This window comes from Dama dama, chromosome 11 (genome assembly GCF_033118175.1).
Source record: "Dama dama isolate Ldn47 chromosome 11, ASM3311817v1, whole genome shotgun sequence".
In the NCBI taxonomy this organism is placed as follows: Eukaryota; Metazoa; Chordata; class Mammalia; order Artiodactyla; family Cervidae; genus Dama; species Dama dama.
In genome coordinates, this window is record NC_083691.1 from 33,554,686 (window position 1) to 33,574,966 (window position 20,281).

Below are 20,281 nucleotides of genomic sequence, written 5' to 3' on the forward strand. Positions count from 1 at the left end.
GGTATTTCTCTTTGTGTCATGTTAGTAGCAGGACCCAGTGCTCCATAAAGGATAATAGTTTCCAGTACACTATCCCTCACGATGACTCCTTAAGCGGCTCATCATCTGCTTCTTCATGTGAACCAGTGAGTGATTTTCCAGCATCTTTCCGAAAATCTACCTACTGGATGAAAATGAGAAGGATCAAGTCAGCTGCTGCTTCCCATGTAGAAGGTATCAGTATTATTATTTTATTCTATCTTATTCCAAAGACAGAGAACTCTCTACTTAATATTTTGAGGTGGTGGTTTAGTCGCTAAGTCATGTCTGACTCTTTGTGACCCTATGGATTGTAGACCAGACTCCTCTGTCCATGGGATTTCCCAGGCAAGAATACTGGAGTGGATTGGCATGTCTTTCTCCAATATCTTGAGGTAGCTATTGTAAATGACTTTTAAAGTGTTAAGTACCACCTACGTGTTTCTTATTAGTGATTGAATTTTTTTTTTTTTTTTTGGCTGTGCTAGGCAGCTTGTGGGATCTTAGTTCCCCAACACGGGATTAAACCTGGGACCCAGCAGTGAAAGCAGAGTCCTAACCACTGGACAGCCAGGGAACTCCCTTGAAATTTTTTAAGGTGTTAGGCTGTCACACACTATTAGTTTCGTGAACTGTTCCTCTATTTTACTGAGTGAAAGTCTGCAGATCTTATTTCTCTAGGCTATACTGGTATCACCTTTCCTTTTCACATGAATTGAACTTTTTTTTCCATTGTTCTAGTTTCATCCTCTGTTGAAGGTTTAGGGACTGGTGGTAAAAGGGCTGGTCTAAGTAGAATTTTCTTAGTGGTTATAGCCTGAGGGGTTCTTAGGAGCCCTTTATCTTGGACAGTTAGCCTCAAATCAGGATCAAACAAATCACACTGCCTAAAGGACCTTATTAGTCATAGGGAACAATTAATCACTTGGAATGGAGAACAATACAGAAGGAAAAGGGGAGGTTGAGTCAATTAATAGAAGGTTATATCAACTTCCCTAAAAAACTTATGAATACTTCATGAGGCCTCGCTTGCTGATGATTTTTTTCCTTTCATGATCTTGTGATAGATGATTTAGAGGCAGGCCTAGATGTTCATATATAAACCATACTAAGATTTTGTTTTGTTTTCTTATGTTATTTCAGGGTCAGGTGGAGTATCAACCAAAGGAAAAAGGAAACCGAGGCAGGAAGAAGATGAAGACTATCGAGAATTTCCTCAGAAGAAGCATAAGCTTTATGGTAAGGGAGTAACTTCGCTAATTCCTTTTCCCTGGGTGCCTAGGTTTTGTTTTTTGAAGGTGAAAGGAACCTTAGGTTTTGGCCTTAAGCACTTTTGAGCCCTTTGAATTTTTTGGCAAGGAATGGCCTCCAACCTGCCTTATTTTTTACCCTTTTCTTCTCTCTTGACTTAAGGGAGTCAGTTGGTTGAGGGAGTGGGGCACAGCGTGTTGAGGAGGGAAGAGATTTTTGGTGGTAGCGCAGGATCAGCAGAGGTGATGTGTCAGGCTTCAAGTTTCTGTTTTGCATCAGGGAGGAAGCAGCGGCCCAAAGCTCAGCCTAATCCCAAAGCCCAGACTCGCCGTATTCGGAAGGAACCACCAGCTTATGCAGCAGGTATGCTTTCAGAAGCTTTGTGAGATCTAGTTCTCTCATTCTGTCTTTGTTGTTGTTGCTGTTGGTAAAGGAATGATGTACCAAAGCATTTCTTTAGGAGGCACTTATTAGGGACATAGGTTTGAAGATAAGTTTGTTCAAGTTTTGGCTCTTTGTTAGTTCTTTGACCTGCCTCTTAATTTCTGCAAACTTCAGTTTCCTAGTCTCTAAATAGGAATAATAAAGCAGTCAGAATTGTTGTGAAAATTAAATGGGATAAAAACATTCACCAATCTCTGGCACATACGAACACTTAGCAAACTGGTTGTTACATATCTCAGTTACATATCCCATTCTTACATGCTGCAATGAAAAATGTTACTCATTGTCACTTATAGGTCAGTAAAACTGGGGAAAAAATTATTGTCCATTTCTATAAGCCACTGGGCTTGGGAGTGGTTCTTGGATGGTTTTTGTCATGGGAATTGAGTAGGAGTTTCAGAAGCTCTTCACTGTCTGAAAAAATTTATTTCTAGAAGTTATATACAGCAAGAGTCTTTACCCCAGGAAAAGAAAAAGCCACTTTATGATACTTTTCCTAAAGTCTGAGATTGTGCTTTTTGTATCTGGAGAATACCGCAAATTTTAAGTGTTCCTTTCTCTCCTTTGTAGGCAGTTTAGAGGAGCAGTGGTACTTAGAAATTGTGGATAAAGGCAGTGTCTCCTGTCCTACCTGCCAGGCAGTGGGGAGAAAGACCATAGAGGGCTTAAAGAAACACATGGAAAACTGCAAACAGGTTAGATAATTTGTGGCATTTCATAACTCTTATGAATTTTTACCCAAACTTGAAACCTCCGGCACTGCGTTGGATATGCTGATTATTGTGGAGAAGAGGCAGCATTGTGTCATAGAGAGTCTGACAGACTTGGGTTTGAATCGTCATTCAGCCACTTACTTGTTGGGTCATTTAGTTTTTCATTTGTAGACCTCAATTTTCACATTTATAAAGTAGCAATTATTACTACCTGTGTAACCCATGAGGATAAAAAAGTGCCTGTCCCATTTCTTGACAAATACTGGCACTCAGTAAATGGTAGTTCTTATTATTTTAAAAATGCGTAGCCTTTACCTCTTTGCCCTTGAGGACATGACAGTGAATTATGGGGGATTTTGAGATTCATTATTATTGTATAATTTGGGAAATGAAGATACAGATGAGAGCGTTTGCATAGGACTTTGTGACATCCTATTTCTTTGTTGAACAGTTTGGCACTGAGCAGCATTTTTCCCTTGTAGGAAATGTTTACTTGTCATCATTGTGGGAAACAGCTTCGTTCATTAGCAGGGATGAAGTATCACGTCATGGCAAATCATAATAGCTTGGTAAGAGCATCTTCTGTCCCTCATGAGCGTGTGATATTTGAATATCTTTACTTGGATGAGTGTAGATACCTCAGTGGAGATGGCTAAAGCTCTGGGACTTAATAGGGATGTAAGGAAGAAGAGATCATTTTGATAGAAGAGTTACACACAATGAAATGTGGATACGGAAGTATTTGAGGTATTTGTGTGTTTAGGTTAGCCCAAAGGTTCATATCCTGAGAGGCAGAGACTTTGAACTCTTAGTTCCTTTACATTCACTTTACTGTTCAGGAGAAGATAAAGCCAGGACTCAGATAACTTAGATTTCGTGATCATCAGCTTAGGTTCTAGTCGAGTCCTTGATTCTCATGGAATTTTTTTCTGTGAATCAGCTGGCTGTTTGTTTCTCTTGTTTTCAAGCCCATTTTAAAGGCTGGAGATGAAATAGATGAACCAAGTGAGAGGGAACGTCTCCGAACAGTTCTGAAGAGACTGGGAAAGCTGAGATGCATGCGTGAGGTAAGAGCCCAAAGACAGAAACTCCATTTGCCTGGAGCCTCAGGTCAATGTGTTTCTGTTACTTGCTCCCATCTCTCCTTCTCCCTTACAGACCTGGTTTTGTGTCATCTTCCAGCATCAGAGTAACTTCTGATTTTCAAGGTCTCCTGAACTCATTAACAGTTCTTTATTTTCTTTCTCATCTCCAGAAATGTGTGCTTCTCCCTTTTCCCTTTGTTTGAAGGAGTTTCTTTGTCATCCTTTCTTTTGTGTGATAAAGAGGATCATAGTAACCTCATATTGAGGAACTTTGATATTGCTGGGTATTTGGTGTTGGATTGGAGCTGGTTCATAGATCAAGGAGGAAGCTCTGACACAGAGGAGGTATACAGTTCTAGTTTGTTGAATGCTGACTAAACTGGTTGAATTTCATGCTTGGTGGTAGAAAGGATAGCACTTGGGCCAGGGAAAAGGAAGGGTTGTGCCAATGGGAAATGTTGAAGAGGGTCTAGTAATATCAGAGTGTCTAGTTGTGTGATATGGCTCTTTAGAAATTAGAGGTTATATCAAAATATGTAAGATTAAAATATAGGCATTTCTCCTGTGTTCAGAGTTGCTCTAGTAGCTTCACCAGCATCATGGGATATCTGTACCATGTGAGAAAATGTGGCAAAGGGGCTGCTGAGCTGGAGAAGATGACCCTGAAATGTCACCACTGTGGAAAGCCGTATAGATCGAAGGCTGGACTTGCATATCACCTGAGGTCAGAGCATGGTCCTGTGAGTACTGATTACTTTCCAGACCCTGTTTGGGGGTCTGTTCTGTGGTGACCGCTTTGCGACTACATGTTCTGTACATCCTTGGTTCCTCATTTGTAGTTCCTTTTATTCTGAATGTTTTTGTTCTCTTTTTCCTTGTTTCTGTGCTCTTCTTTCTGCTGTTTGATCACTATTAGGTTAGAGAAATCAAAGTTTATTGTGTAGTCTGGGTCTAAGTAAACTCAATACTATATTTTTAAAGCATAAGGCATTCTCCTTTAGCTAGAAATTTTATGGGACTCTATCCAGCTGGTTCGGTCCCTCTATTCCAGTTTTCTTGTCCTGACTTTTTCTTTTCCTCATTACATTTCTAGGCTCTCCCACCTCATGTTTCTTTTTAGCACTAAGTTTCAAGGTATAGTTTAGATATGGTCATTAATATTCACCCTTTTTAGTGTACATTATAAGAGTTTGAGAAAAACATATGTAACTACTACCATAATCAAGATATAGAACAATTTAATCATTCCCCCCAAATTCTTTTGTGTCCCTTTGTAGTCAGTTGTTCTTCCCACTCCCAGCTGGCTCACCACTGATACATTTCATGTCCTTATAGTTTTGCCTTTTTTGGAATGTTATATAAATGAAGTTGTACAGTATGTACCTTTTTGAGTCTGACTTCTTCCACTAAGCATAATACATTTGAAACTTGTCCATGTCTTACATGTATCATTAGTTTATTCCTTTTTGTTTCTGTCTAGGATTCCATTCTGTCTAGGATGTTTCACAAGTTGTTTATCCATTCACCAGTTGAAGAGCATTTGAGTTGTTTCTAGTTTTTGGCAATCAGGAATAAGCTGCTGTAAATATTTACATAAAGGTTTTTGCATGAAAATAAGTTTTAATTTCTCTTGGGTAAATAAATACTTAGGAATGGGATTGCTAGGTCATGTGATAAATGTATGTTTACCTTTTTAAGAAACGGCCAAACTTTTCCAAAGCAGCTGAGCCATTTTCTCACCAGCAGAGGATGAGAATTTTAGTTGCTTTGCATGTTTATCAACTCTTGGCTATTGTCAGGTTCATTTTTGAAATCCATTCTAATAAATATATAGTGGTATTTTATTGCTGTTTTAAATTTGCACTTCCCTAATGACTAGTGATGTTGACTGTCTTTTCATGTGCTTATTGGGAATGTCAGTCTTTAGTGAAATTTCTTCTTTAGTGAAGAGTATTGAAATCCTTTGTTCATTTTATTGTTGGAGTATTTGTTGTTTTACTAATAAGTTTTAGGGCTTCCCTGGTGGCTCAGAAAGTAAAGAATGCACCTGCAATGTGAGAGTCCTGTGTTTGATCCCTGTGTTGGGAAGATCCCCTAGAGGAGGGCATGGCAACCCACTCCAGTATTCTTGCCTGGCTTCCCTGATAGCTCAGTTGGTAAAGAATGCACCTGCAATGCAGGAGACCCCAGTTCGATTCCTGGGTCAGGAAGATCTGCTGGAGAAGGGATAGGCTACCCACTCCAGTATTCTTGGGCTTCCCTTGTGGCTCAGCTGATAAAGAATCCACCTGCAATGGGGGAGACCTAACCTGGGTTCAATCCCTGGGTTGGGAAGAGCCCCTGGAGAAGGGAACAGCTTCCCACTCCAGTATTCTGGCCTGGAGAATTCTATGGACTGTATAGTCCACGGGGTCACAAAGAGTCGAACAAAATTGAGTCACTTTCATTAAGTTTTAAATAATATTTTGAATCTTTTTTAATATATTCTGGACACAAGTCTTTAAGCAGATACATGTTTTACAAATATTTTCTTCTGGTCTTAGTTTGTCTTTGCATTTTTTTATAGTGTTTTTCAAAGGGAAGAATTCTTAATTTTCATAAAGTTCAGTTTGTCTTTTTTCTCCCTTCATGGATAATGCTTTTGTTTTTATAGCTATGATATTTTTGCTCAGTATGATGTATAATTTTCTTTTGCTGCATTAAAACAATCATCATAAAATTAATGGCTTAAACAACATAAATGTATTATCTCACAGTTTATTAGGCCAGAAGTTCAGGCTCAGCTGGTTCTCCTGTGTAGAACCTCATCAGACTGGGCTCAGTGTTAGTAGGACTATTCCTTTATGGAGGTTTGAGGGGCAGATCTGTTTGCAGGCTCATTAAGCCCAATCAAGAATTCAGTTCCTTGCAGGTATAGGACCTTATTTCTTTGCTTGCTGGGAGATGTGCTCAGCTTCTGAAGGCCACCTGCAACCTTTGGCTCATGGACCCATTCGTGTTTGAGTCAGCAAGAGTATTGAGTCTCTCTCACCTTGGGAATCTTTCCTGTCTCTTTTTTTCTGTCACACCTGTCTTACTTAAAGTCAGCTGACTGTGGACACAAATTAGATTTACCTTAAAATTAAACCTAGGTTAATGTTTGATTGACTTAACTGATGACAGTAGCCTAACGAAGTGGACACATCAGAACCCATCATGCCCAGGATCACAAGAATGTTCTCCCTAGGTTTCTCCTAGAATTTTTATACTTTTTATGGTTTATATCTAGGGCTATGATGCATGTTTATTTCTTTTTATATGGGTATGTCTTGACTTTTAACCACTTGTTACAATATAACAGATTTTATCCTGCTAAGAAGCTTTTCTACCAGTAAAATATGCAGTAATATGGTGGAGCTTGATACTAGTGGTTAGCAAGCTAGTAAAGAACTATTTTGATTTTTAGGGCAGGAAGGACAGCCTTTAATCACTGGCTCTAATGGAAACCATTTCTCAGGCCTGTGTTTTACTATGTCTTATTCTTGCAGATATCCTTCTTTCCAGAGTCAGGACAGCCAGAGTGCTTGAAGGACATGAGCTTGGAGTCGAAGAGTGGAGGCCGAGTTCAAAGACGTTCTGCCAAGATAGCTGTGTACCACCTGCAGGAACTGGCCTCTGCTGAACTGGCCAAGGAATGGCCTAAGAGAAAGGTGCTTCAGGATCTGGTACCTGATGATCGGAAGGTGAGGCAGAAACTTGTATTAATTTTGAACCGTTAGGTCTGATATTGTGCTTACTACATGCAGAAAGGTAAACACATTTGAAATTACATGACAAACAGTATTTTTCTCCTTTATCCTCGGAGATGGAGTACATATGATCCAGCTTCAGTGTTTGAATTCATGTAGGTCCTAGAGTGACAGTCTTTTTCAGAAGTTCTTTAAGGAGCCCTCTTAATTTTAGACTACTTCCAGGGGAACCTGAATTCCCAGATTTTTGTTTGGTCTTTGCCCAGTGTGTTTTTACTTTGTTAGTTCATATGTAGTAGTTTAATATTTAGTTTAGGTAAGAACTCCTCTTATTTGTTTCAATTTGTTTTTATAGCAGTAGACTTCCTCTTCCCACCTTCTTTCTTTTCCCAAATAAAAGCTTATGCAAAACACCATTTTATATACTAAAAAGGGAGTTGCACTGACTGGGGGTAGTGAGCCCAAAACTGAAAGAAAAAAATCTTAAAAGCAGCAAAGCAACTGGATATGTACAAGAGAACTCCCACAGAACTATCAGTTGACTTTTCAGCAGAAACTTTGCAGGCCAGAATGGGGTGACATAATATATTTAAAACCATGAAAAAACCTACAACCAAGTACCCTACCCAGCAAGGCTGTCATTCAGCTTTGAAGGATAGAGAAAAGATTTTACAAGACAAGTAAAAGCTACAGGAGTTCAGCACCACTAAATCAGCTTTATAAGAAATGTTAAAGGGACTTATGGATATATGAAAGAAAAAGATATAGAATATGTCTAAAACATTTGATGGGGGTAGAATAAAAATGCAGGGTTGTTAGAAAGCTTTCATACTTAAGAGAACAGCAAGTATATATATATATGTGGCTTGCTGTTGGGTTTTCTCTGGTGGCTCAGATGGTAAAGAATCTGCCTTGAGTGCAGGAGACCTGGGCTTGATCCCTGGATTGGGAATAGCCCCTGGAGAACAGAATGGCTACACACTCCAGTATTCTTTCCTGGAGAATTCCATGAACAGAGGATCCTGGCTTGCTATAGTCCATGGGGTCCCAAGAGTCAGACACGACTGAGCAACTAACACTTTCACTTCCAAGGGTTGCTGTATGTAAACCTCTTGGTAACCACAAACCAAAAATCTGCAATAGATAAACATGAAAAAAGAGAAATGAATCCAAAACTGTCACTAAAGATAGTCATCAAATCACAAGGGAAGAGAGGAAAAGAAGAAGGAGGAACAAAGAAGAATAGATAACCTGAGAACAGTTAACTAAACACAGTAAGCACATATCTGTCACTAATTACTTTAGATATACATGGACTAAATATTTCAATCAAAAAACAAGGTTACTGAAGAATGGATATGAAAATAAGATCTGTATATATGCTGTCTAAAAGAGACTCATTTCAGATCTGACTGGCTGAAAGTGAGGGGATGAAAAAAGGTATTCCATGCAAATGGAAACAGAAAGAAAGTTGTTCAATACTTATATCAGACAAAATAGAACTTAAAGACTATAACAAGAAACAAAGTACATGACATAATGATAAAGGAGTCAATCCAACAAGAAGACATAACAATCTCAAATATATATTCACTCAGGGTGCTCATGCTCGGTTGTATCCGACTCTTTGCAACCCTTTGGACTATAGCCCACCACACTCCTCTGTCCATGGGATTTTCCAGGCAGGAATACTGTAGTGGATTGACGTTCCTCCTCCAGGGGATCTTCCTGACCCAGGGATCGAACCTGCATCCCCTGCATTGCAGGCAGATCCTTTATCCGCTGGGCCAGCGGGGAAACCTATTAAACACATGAAATGTAAAAATAATGTGTCTTATGTGGGTTTAGGATGGAATATATATATTTACTATATAAAGTCCATGTGGTATAATGTGTCATTTAAGGCGAGTTTTCCTTATTGATTTTTTTGTCTGGATGATCTGTCTGTTGATGTAAATGGGGTGTTAAAATCCCGTGCTGATATTGTGTTACTGTTCTCCATTTTTGTTTGTTAAATACATAAAGCAAATATTAACAACCAGTTCTGTACTCTGACTTATCAAAGGTTCTTTAGTTTACCTTCCTTACTTCCCCCATTACCTCTCCAGACTTGATTCTGTCTATCTATCTCAGAGAATTAACTTCCTTTCAGATACTTTCATTTTTCAAGTAGGAGGATTCTTTACTCACCAGAAATGCAACTATCTGTTACTAGTGGTGAACTTTGTAAGAACTATCTCTGCAGATGTTAAAACTTTTTTCTGGAAACTAGTTAACAGGACTTCTCTGACGGTCTAGGGGTTAAAACTGTGTTCCCAATACAGGGGGTTTGAGTTCGATCCCTAGTTGGGGAAATAAGATTCCGCATGGCTGAAAGCATGGTCAAAAAAAAAAAGTCACTGGAAACTAATTACAGTTGTAAGAAGAGACCAACTGGTGTCAAAACGTGTGAAAGAAAGTTCTGGGAATAATTCTAATTTTGTAGTATAAGGAAATAATAGGTGTTCTATACCCTGAGTCTTCTCACATTCTTTCAGGTTGAACCTTAGTTTTTTGGTGTTAGAATTTTTTGAATATCAAAAATTAACATGATTTCATTGAAGAAAAATGATAAATGCAGATAAGCAGGAATAAAATGAAAACCACTCAAAATTCTAGCACCCAGATAATACTGCTGTTAACATTTTGATTTCTGTCTTTTGACCTTTATACATCATATTTATATATATTTATATATTATATATGTATAAATATATAATATTTATATATAATATTTCTTGAGTATAATGTATACATATATAGAGAGAGGACATATCTGTATTGCTTTCTCTCTCTTTTGTAACAAATATTTTTACTGTGTAATGCTCTGTCACTAGCTTTTTTATTTTCAACTTTAGCTGAAATGTTATATCTGAAAGTCTCCTGTCTTCTGTTAAAAGTCAAACTATTTTAAGACAAAACAGTAGGCAATGTTTTGAAACAAACAATATGTTTCAGGAACTTAAAAGGATCTTACATGTTTTTTGTGTATGAAAATATACTTCTGTAAATCCAGAATTACATGACCTGAAGAGTTCACATAATTCTTTTACATGGGATATTTTGGTTGACAGTTAAGTTCCTCCAGTAAAATGTTTCCTGTCTTATAGTTAAAATATACTCGTCCTGGGCTCCCGACCTTCAGCCAAGAAGTACTACACAAATGGAAGTCAGATATCAAGAAGTATCATCGCATCCAGTGTCCTAACCAGGTGGTTCTTTCTCATTCATCTAGTCATTAAATGTTAATCAAGTATCTGCTGTTGTTTCAGTTATTTATTCCTTTGTGACAAAGCACGTGAATCTTAAAGAGTTAAAACATTGATTACTTTATTAACAGTTCTGTAAATTACCAATTCTATCCACACTCAAAGTGCAGTTGTATTAATACATGGCATCAGCTGGAATCATTTATGGGTTGCTTTCAGCTGGAAGTTCTGAGTGTTGAATGGCTTCTAAGCAGCCACTTCAGCTGGGATATTGGCTGCCCATATGCACTCTCTATCTTGCATTGTAGTTGGATTACCAGCAGGATGCATGGTGACTGAATTCTCAAGAAGAGTATTCTAAGAACATAAAGCAAAAACTCGGATCTCTTAGGCCTAGCTTCAGAATTTGTTCAGCATCATTTTCATAGCATGCTGTTTGTCAAAGGAATCACAGGACTTACCCAGTTTCAAAGGGAGAGTGTATGACTCATTTCCTGATTGGAAAAGTGGCATAGACTTTCCCACCATCGTTAATCAACTGCAATTGTATATGCAGTGCTTTGGGGAGGAGTAGATACACAAGAGACATTTATACTAGAGAAAGTTGATTTTTGCAAAACCTGAGCATACAATTTTTTATGTTTTTCTAAGTATTGGAAAAGCACAGGGAAGAGAATGTTTTAAGCTTCATTAAGCAGCTTGCTTATCTCTTTTTCTTTTACCTCTTGTTCTCTGGCTTGCATATGTTTCTGTGTGGTTGTGGTGCAATTTATTTGACCTCTTCCTCCCGGGGGCAGAGTGGGTTAATGTGAATGGCCAGATTGCTAAGAAAACGATGCTATTTGGTGTCATCTTCATATGCTTTCTTCTCTTTTACAGGGTTGTGAGGCTGTCTACAGTAGTGTATCTGGTCTTAAAGCTCACCTGGGCTCTTGTACATTGGTTTGTAACATTCTGAACTATTTATCTGAACATGACCTCTAAAATAGTCTGACATGGAAGAGAATTCAGATTCAGTGAACAGCTACTTATCCTGTTGTCTGTTATCTTCAAAGACTGGTTTAGTTTTTTTGTGTGTCCCAAAAATTCTTGGTTTGTTACTAGGTGGGATACCAAGGCATGCCAAAGATGCAGAATAGCCCAAAATAGCCATAAGTCATATCAGTGAAAACATTTGGAGAAAAATACATAGTTCTCAGTGCCTATCAGGGATTTAACTTTTTCTGCTTGAGCCTATGCTACACTGGGCCTGTCCTGCTTTACTGGACCTTCAGCTTCCTAGAATCAACTTAACATGTGTTTATCTAGATGGGTGACGATCTCCAGAGCCATCTGAACTATACCGTCTTCTGGGGATGGGAGATGGGATCCCTGGATGTCAGGTTCACAGCCATTCACTTCACTGAATCTTTTCCATGTTGACCCAAGGGCCCTATAGCCCACCAGCCCTGGGATTGCTGCCACTTTCTGTTCCTGTTCAGTATCTGCTCACACAAAATGAACACCATGGAAACCTGAAGCCTTAGGAGGGGAGAGAAGTCTTAATTCAAGGCAACAAGGGAGTGGTAGGCTCGCAAAACAGACCTGTGCAGGAATGCTTAGGGGTTTGTCATCTTGATCCTAGTTTGAGTCATTCAGCTAGGTCTTATTGAGGGTGATCTTCTAATTCTGAATTTCCAAGGCATTCTTTACAGCATTGGATGATTCTAGTGGGAAGAATTACATGTTGGTTCCTCATTGAACTTAAGGAGTTTGATCATTTAGGGGGAGAAACCTGGAAGGAAGTGGAAGACATAGGGAAGATAGAACAATGTGACATGTTACATAACAAAATCGGGGAACTTCACATTGTGTTGGGGTCTTAGTGGGGGCAGTGTTTGGTATAGAATTACATTAGAATAGATGTATTATGGTGATAATATACCCAAATGAGTTTTCCTAAATATATTGCTGTGCTTCACTTTGCTGAAGTCATATTTCCTCTTTTCATCTCTAATAGTCCCTACCCATTGCCCAGGTAGCACATGTGGCTTGTTGGAAGGGTAGCATTAACTATTTAACATGTAATGGTGCACTTTAACTTTTACCTGGGATGTTGTCTTCTCCATACTTTGAGGAAGGGAGGGTCTCTGCTGGCACTAACTTACTTATCTGCTGAATTAGCTGTTTACTTGTGCTGTAACCATTATTTGTGGGTATGACTTAGGATAGGCTTAAAGTGCTGGGTGGTGATTTGCATTCAAACAATAAATTGTATTTTTTCAATATTGTAAATATATGTATGTGTATATGGGTGTGTGTATACACACACACACACACATAGATAACATAGATACATTCATTACTGTTTGAGATTTTCCTAAATTTGCTCCTAAATTGACCAATCATGCTTTTTTTCTTTTTTGAAAATAGGGAACGTTTGTGGCTGGAAAATACAAGTGTCTTCTCTGTCAGAAAGAATTTGTGTCAGAGAGTGGTGTCAAGTATCACATCAACTCTGTCCACGCTGAGGTGAGGTTCCTTCTTTCCCACAACTTCATGATCTTATGGACCCCATGACTGTGCCACAAGGGTACATGGATTTTGTGCTTCCTACTATGGGCTGGGACCGTCAAGAAAAACTAAAGGGTCTACTGGACTCATTGGAGTTAAACGACTTCCTTAAATCAGATGTAGACTAGTATTTTTCTGTGAAAGCATTTGGGCTTCCTTGGTAGCTCATCTGGTAAAGAATCTGCCTGCAATGCAGGAGACCCTGGTTCAACTCCTGGGTTAGGAAGATCTCCTGGATAAGGGAGTGGCAACCCATTCCAGTATTTTTGGGCTTCCCTGGTGGCTGAGACAGTAAAGTATCTGTTTGCAATGTGGGAGACCTGGGTTTGATCCCTGGGTTGGAAAGATCCCTTGGAGAAGGGAATGGCTACTGACTCCAGTATTCTAGCCTGGAGAATTTGATGGACAGAGGAGCCTGGCATGCTACAGTCCATGTGGTCACCAAGAGTTGGACATGACTGAGTGACTTTTACTCACTCATTCATGAAAGCATTTGAAATAACTGTGGCTATGAGCATCCCTGATTATTCTAATTAACTTGTATGCACGGGCTCAGTCATGTCTGACTCTTTTGTGAGCTCATGGAGTGAGGCCTACCAGGCTTCTCTGTCCATGGGATTTTCCAGGCAAGAATACTGGAGTGGGTTGCCATTTCCTTCTCCAGGGGATCTACCCGACACAGGGATTGAACCCATGTCTCCTGTGTCTCCTGCTTTACCACTGAGCCACCTGGGAAGCCTTCTGATTTCCTGAAGTCTAGTTAAACTAGGCATTTGACAACCAGGTTGCATTTACACCTTTGGAATTCTTGTTTCACAGCAATGTCTATACTCCTGTTTTCTGGTATTCCAACATCTTTGAGTAACCTGTTTTGAATATTGTTGAAATACTGCATAGAAACAATGTAAAAGATGTTATTGAGAGGACTGAGGTAATTTGAATACTAACTACTACAAAGTGATAGTAATAAGTCAATGTTAATATTCCAAAATGTGATAACTGTATTGTAGTTATGCAGGGAATGCCCTTGTTCTTAGGCAGATAGATGACATTTTTAGGAATGAAGTACCATGTCGGTAACTAAACTGAAGATGGTTCAGAGGAGGGAACAAAGGGAGAGTTGGAGGGAGGGAAGGAAGGGAAGAGAGATTAACAGAGCTCAGTCTCGGTGTTCATTGAACTATTGTAACTTTTGTGGAAAGTTTGTAAATTTTCAAAATTAAAATATTAAAAGTTGAAAATGCTTTAAGTTCAGAAGATCAAGAGTTTTCTCTTGGGGAAGGTTTTTAGGAGTCCAGATGAACAGAGAATTTGTTTGCTGTAGAATTAAATCCCTTATTGCAAATGCTCAGGGAGAAGAGTGTGCATTCTCTTGGCATATTTTACTGCAGAAACTATTGTTGCCTGCTGGGGAAAAATAGCAAGCCCCTGCAGCAGTTCTCTGCCCTCAGATATAATAGTTCTTAGCCATGTGAGCTTCAGTTCAGTTCAGTTCAGTTGGTCAGTCGTGTCCGACTCTTTGCGACCCCATGAACTGCAGCATGCGAAGCCTCCTTGTCCATCACCAACTCCCAGAGTCCACCCAAACCCATGTCCATTGAGTCAGTGATGCCATCCAACCATCTCATCCTCTGTGGTCCCCTTCTCCTCCTGCCCTCAATCTTTCCCGGCATCAGGGTCTTTTCAAATGAGTCAGCTCTTCTCATCAGGTGTCCAAAATATTGGAGTTTCAGCTTCAAAATCAGTCCTTCCAGTGAACACCCAGGACTGATCTCTTGTAGGATGGACTGTTTGGATCTCCTCGCAGTCCAAGGGACTCTCAAGAGTCTTCTCCAGCACCACAGTTCAAAAGCATCAATTCTTCTGCACTCAGCTTTCTTTATAGTCCGACTCTCAGATCCATACATGACCACTGGAAAAACCATAGCCTTGACCAGACAGACCTTTGTTGGCAAAGTAATGTCTCTGCTTTTTAATATGCTGTCTAGGTTGGTTATAACTTTCCTTCCAAGGAGTAAGCGTCTTTTAATTTAATGGCTGCAATTATCTGCAGTGATTTTGGAGCCCAGAAAAATAAAGTCAGCCACTGTTTCCACTGTTTCCCCATATATTTGCCATGAATAGTGATGGAACTGGATGCCATGATCTTAGTTTCCTGAATGTTGAGCTTTAAGCCAACTTTTTCACTCTCCTCTTTCACTTTCATCAAGAGGCTCTTTAGCTCTTCTTCACTTTCTGCCATAGGATGGTGTCATCTGCATATCTGAGGTTATTGATATTTCTCCCAGCAGTCTTGATTCCAGCTTGTGCTTCCTCCAGCCCAGCATTTCTCATGATGTACTATTGCATATAAGTTAAATAAGCAGGGTGACAATATACAGCCTTGATGTACTCCTTTCCCTATTTGGAACCAGTCTGTTGTTCCATGTCCAGTTCTAATTGTTGCTTCCTGACCTGCATACTGGTTTCTCATCTGTTATTCTCACTGGCATTCCCATCTGTTTCAGAATTTTCCACAGTTTATTGTGTTCCACACAGTCAAAGGCTTTGGCCTAGTCAGTAAAGCAGAAATAGATGTTTTTCTGGCTTCAGTTAGTGTCATCTGTTGTGGTTCCTGTTGCTTTACTGGTTGAAGCTTTGGGAATCCCTTTCCTCATCTGAGATTTCTTCAGGAAGGCCAGTCCTTATTTTCTTTTTTAATAATACTATAACTTTTTATGCTACAGGAAGTGTTTGAAAGATAATTATCTCCTAACAAAATAGGGTTTTGTGTAGTTCACTTGTTTCTACAGTTTCTTCCTCAAAAGTTGGAACCAACAAATTTCACTTAGTCTTGGACTTGCTCCCAAGCATTTGTTCAATGATTAATGATGGTATTTATGAACTCTGTACTGTGGTAAACGTGTTTACCTTGTTCCTACCATTTTGCCTCACTTTCTTAGGCTACATTTTTTTAAACAGACGTTCAGAAACAGTGTAAGTGGACAGAGTAGTGTAATGAACAGCTTTCACAGTCCTCTGTGTGGCCCATCTTGTGTCACTGATAATTGCATCCACTTTCCTTGTCCTTTTAAGGCTTATTTTAAAGCAAATTCCACATCACATATTAGCTGTCAATACTTCTTTCAACCTGTGTCTAGAAATATGAGGACTTTAACTGCAACCATCATCACACGTTAAAATTTAACAAAGGTTCCTTAATATCATCATATATGTACTCAATATTTATACTTCCCTGTCTCATCAATTTATTTCAGATTTGGTTTATTCCAATCAAAATCTAAAACCGGACTTCCCTGGTGGTCCAGTGGTTAAGACTCTGTGCTTCCACTGCAGGAGGAAAAAAAAACGAAGTAAATGAATGAATTAATTAAAATAAAAAAGACAAATGCAATATATGGACCTTTGTTTTAGATTTTTTTTTTTGCCTCACCACATGGCATGGGGAATCTTAGTTCTCCGAACAGGGAACCAGTGCCCTTTGCATTGTGAGTGCCGAGTCTTAACCACTGTACTGCTAGGGAAATCCTTCTGTTTGTTTTAATCTAGAGCAGTGCTATCTAATAAAAATATAATGTGAGCCACATGTGTAATCCCAAGTTTTCTACTAACTGCATTTTTAAAAAGTATAAAGAAAACTGGTGAAATTGACTTTAATACTGTATTTTATTTAAACACAATATATCTAAAATACTATCTTTTTAACATGGTAGTCAATATGGAATTATTAATGAGATACTTTACATTTTTTTTCTTTTTTTTTTTTTTTACATTTTTTTTCACAGAAAGTCTTTGAAATTTACTGTGTGTTTTACATAGAAAGCATATCTCAATTTGGATTAAGCACATTTCAAGAGCTTATTAATGACACATGGCTAGTGACAATCTCATCAGGCAATGCAGATGTTGCTTTTCCCCTATTATTTAAGAAACCAAGCCCTTGGTCACTTACTTACTTGGTCACTTACTTACTCACGCTCTGGACTTGGCTGTTTGCATTCCTATAGCAGTGATTCTCTATTCTGCTATTTCCTATAAATTGGTAGTTAGAGCTAGAAGACTGAGCAGATTTCTTGATTTAGGTTGACATTTTTTTATTGAATTTATTTCTGTGTTTTGTTTTGGTTTTGGTTTTCTGCAAAGCAGGAATACTTCTTCATTGGGTGCCAGTTCCTCCAGCCCTTAATTTTTTAAACTGAGACTCAGAGAGGTTAAGTAGTTTTCTGATGGTCACATGGTTCGAAACAGATCTGAGATTTATACTTAGGTGGTCTGACTGCAAAATTAAAAATTGAAATAAAAATCTCCTATGGCCAAATGTTTTATGTTTCATGAGGAGATCTTCAAAAGGAGAGGAATGGGTGGGATGATGCTAAGTAATCAGACTTTGTAGATCCCTTACAGTAGTACCTGAAGTCATGTCTTATACAAGAAATGTTTGTAATGACTGCTTTGTACTGAATTTCTCCAGTTTATAAGACACAGTTCTAAGCTCTGGTTTCATATCTGTTTCCTCCTTACTGTGTTCTGCCCTAATCCTACCTTAAAAAAAAAAGTCTTCCATACCGCTTCCTCGGGCACTGTATTTTGACTGGATGGTGTTTCTGTTTTGCCTCTGTAGGACTGGTTTGTTGTCAATCCGACAACAACCAAAAGCTTTGAGAAGCTGATGAAGATAAAACAGCGACAGCAAGAAGAAGAGAAGCGGAGGCAGCAGCATAGGAGCCGACGGTCTCTAAGGCGGCGGCAGCAGCCTGGCATTGAGCTTCCTGAGACAGAGCCAAGTCTTAGAGTAGGGAAGGATCAGAGGAGGAATCATGAGGAACTGCTAGTGGCGACATCCCGTAAAGAACCAGAGCAGGAGCCAGTGTCATCACAGTTTCAGAAAGTCAAGTCCCCAAAGACAAATCATAAACGAGGAAAGAAATAGGCAGGCAGTGTGAAAGCACTCCTGGGAGAGTGTATGGGAGGCTGTGGTCACAAGGACCTCTGTGGAGAGGCCTGAGTCACGGGGGCTGAGTGAAGAGAAATTTACTCTTTCAGCTGTTTGTGTAATGCTGTGACACTCTCAGCTCTTTCCTCCTGTGTAAATTTCACTGTTTTCCCTACTGATTCTTGTGAACCCTCCACCACCCCCACCCCCCCCATCTCCTTTTTGGTAGATTTTCGTGCTATTCTCATTGGAGTCCCCCTGTTTTTCTCTCATCGTGCCCAAAGAGCTCCCCCTTAAGGTCCACTGTAGGCCCTCTTGCCCTGTACAAGACTAAGAAACCTGTTTGATTATCCTTTCCATACTGGGGTATAGAATGTTCTTGGAAGCGCCATTGATTTCGTAGTTACTCCATCATCTATCTTATAAAATGATTCCAAACTAACTTTTTAAAACCATACTGATTTGATGATTTTGTATTTGTGATATAACAAGCCTAGAACCTAGAACTGTTGTCGCTCCTTTAATAAGGGTCCCCTGTCTGCTTGGGTGACAGAATATATGGAGGCTGTTTGTTGTCTCATTATGGTTTTAGGATTGAAAGTGAGAAAATACTTAGAATAATAAAACTAGACCCTCTGGATGCAGGTTTTCCTGGGAAATACTTCGTCCCAGGTGGCAGTAAGTAACTAGATGCACAGGCATTATATGCAACCTTAGGAGGAATATGTCTCACATAAAATGACTGGAAAGAAGAAGGCAGCAGAAATAAATACCACCTCAAATCAACTTTCCTGCAGTTTATTTTGTTCCTGCAGTTTTGAGGATTGAGAAGTAATACCCTTTTTCCTCTGATATTTGATATAGAACCCTAATATTGCTGGTACTGCCATGAAGATTGGTAGCCAGCGTGCACATTCCTTCTCCCCTGGACTTGACCTGATGGTTAGTCTGCACTCTGTTAAGTCCTCGTATCTCCCTTTAGCCAAAGTCTGTCTCTGAATTTTCTGAGAATGTTGTTCTCTACCCTTTTTTAGATGTTGTGTTCTGTCCTCTTTATAACCTGAGACTTTGACACCAGGTGTAGATACTTATCTGGAGTTGGAAAGAAAAGTTCTTTTTCTGATACTCATGCCTAGCTGATAGTATCTGTTAGGCTGTTTCTCCTTGAGGCTGGCTTTCCCTGGAGCATTGATTAGAGCAGCTCTGTTATTGTATTTCTGAATTCTCTTCCCCTTTTCCATAAATATTGGTCTTCTATATTCTTGCCAGTTTTTGTGGCTTATGCCACATAAAAAGCCAGAGACCCTTAACCCTGATGTGGACCAATACTGCCTTTTCAAAATCTAAAAGGCTGTTACCACTATTAACTGTTCTCCGTGCTCCTCCATATAGCCTTAAAATGTGGGCTTTTGTGAAGACCACTTTGACACATAGGAGCATTGAAACCTGGTTGGGATACTGCCAGAACAGGTAGTTTTGAAACGAAGGACATGGTCTATCCACTCGACATTGTCATTGGCAGTTGCTATCTTAAAGCCCTTTCCATTCATGAGGATTGTCAGGGAGGAAAATGGAGAAGCTCTGTTAATTTCTGGTGAGTAAGATTTGGGGAATGTTTGGCAATGGCAAGAAAAATAAATGACTGTGTTAGAATGATGTTTTCCATTGTTCATTGACTCCAATGTGCTACCTGTCTCTTTGCTGACACTCTATGTGAAGGGAGGGAAATGATGACTAGAGATGGGAATGAGTTTTGAAGAAGTAACATACAGTTGTCTCAGTAGTTGCTTAGGTCCAAAATTATGCTGGTTCAAATGAATCTACTCATACCTTGCTTTATTGCTCTTCCCTTTAGAGATACTGATTTTGACTGAAGTATGTACAATTGTTGCTTTAGACACAGTGATACTGCACACTTTAAATCAACTACAATGTAGTGTAGTCTACATTGTATACCTTTTATATGCACTGTTCAGTTCAGTTGCTCAGTAGTGTCCGACTCTTTGCGACCCTGTGAACCGCAACACGGCAGGCCTCCCTGTCCATCACCGACTCCCAGAGTCCACCCAAACCCACGTCCATTGAGTCGGTGATGCCATCCAGTCATCTCATCCTCTGTCGTCCCCTTCTCCTCCTGCCCTCAATCTTTCCCAGCATCAGGGTCTTTTCGAATGAGTCAGCTCTTCGCATGAGGTGGCCAAAGTATTGGAGTTTCAGCTTCAACATCAGTCCTTCCAATGAACACCCAGGACTGATCTCCTATAGGATGGACTGGTTGGATCTCCTTGCAGTCCAAGGGACTCTCAAG

The 20,281-nt window shown here is 39.5% G+C and overlaps 1 protein-coding gene across 4 annotated transcripts in view; it reads left to right on the forward strand.

Annotated features, from left to right (window-relative positions):
* Positions 1-19,630, forward strand: part of ZNF512 (zinc finger protein 512) — a 28,668-nt gene extending 9,038 nt beyond the window's left edge. For 2 of the 4 annotated variants that reach the window (XM_061155056.1, XM_061155059.1), the window contains 12 exons: positions 26-213; positions 1,162-1,257; positions 1,549-1,632; positions 2,284-2,408; positions 2,909-2,995; positions 3,395-3,493; positions 4,084-4,251; positions 7,039-7,233; positions 10,389-10,490; positions 11,367-11,429; positions 12,900-12,998; positions 17,662-19,630. In XM_061155056.1, the coding sequence (XP_061011039.1) occupies positions 26-213; positions 1,162-1,257; positions 1,549-1,632; positions 2,284-2,408; positions 2,909-2,995; positions 3,395-3,493; positions 4,084-4,251; positions 7,039-7,233; positions 10,389-10,490; positions 11,367-11,429; positions 12,900-12,998; positions 17,662-17,970 (1,615 nt within the window). In that variant the 3' untranslated portion in view covers positions 17,971-19,630. The remainder of the gene's footprint in view (positions 1-25; positions 214-1,161; positions 1,258-1,548; positions 1,633-2,283; positions 2,409-2,908; positions 2,996-3,394; positions 3,494-4,083; positions 4,252-7,038; positions 7,234-10,388; positions 10,491-11,366; positions 11,430-12,899; positions 12,999-17,661) is intronic. The other 2 variants (XM_061155057.1, XM_061155058.1) reach the window with 2 other exon arrangements.
* Positions 19,631-20,281: the final 651 nt, after the last annotated feature.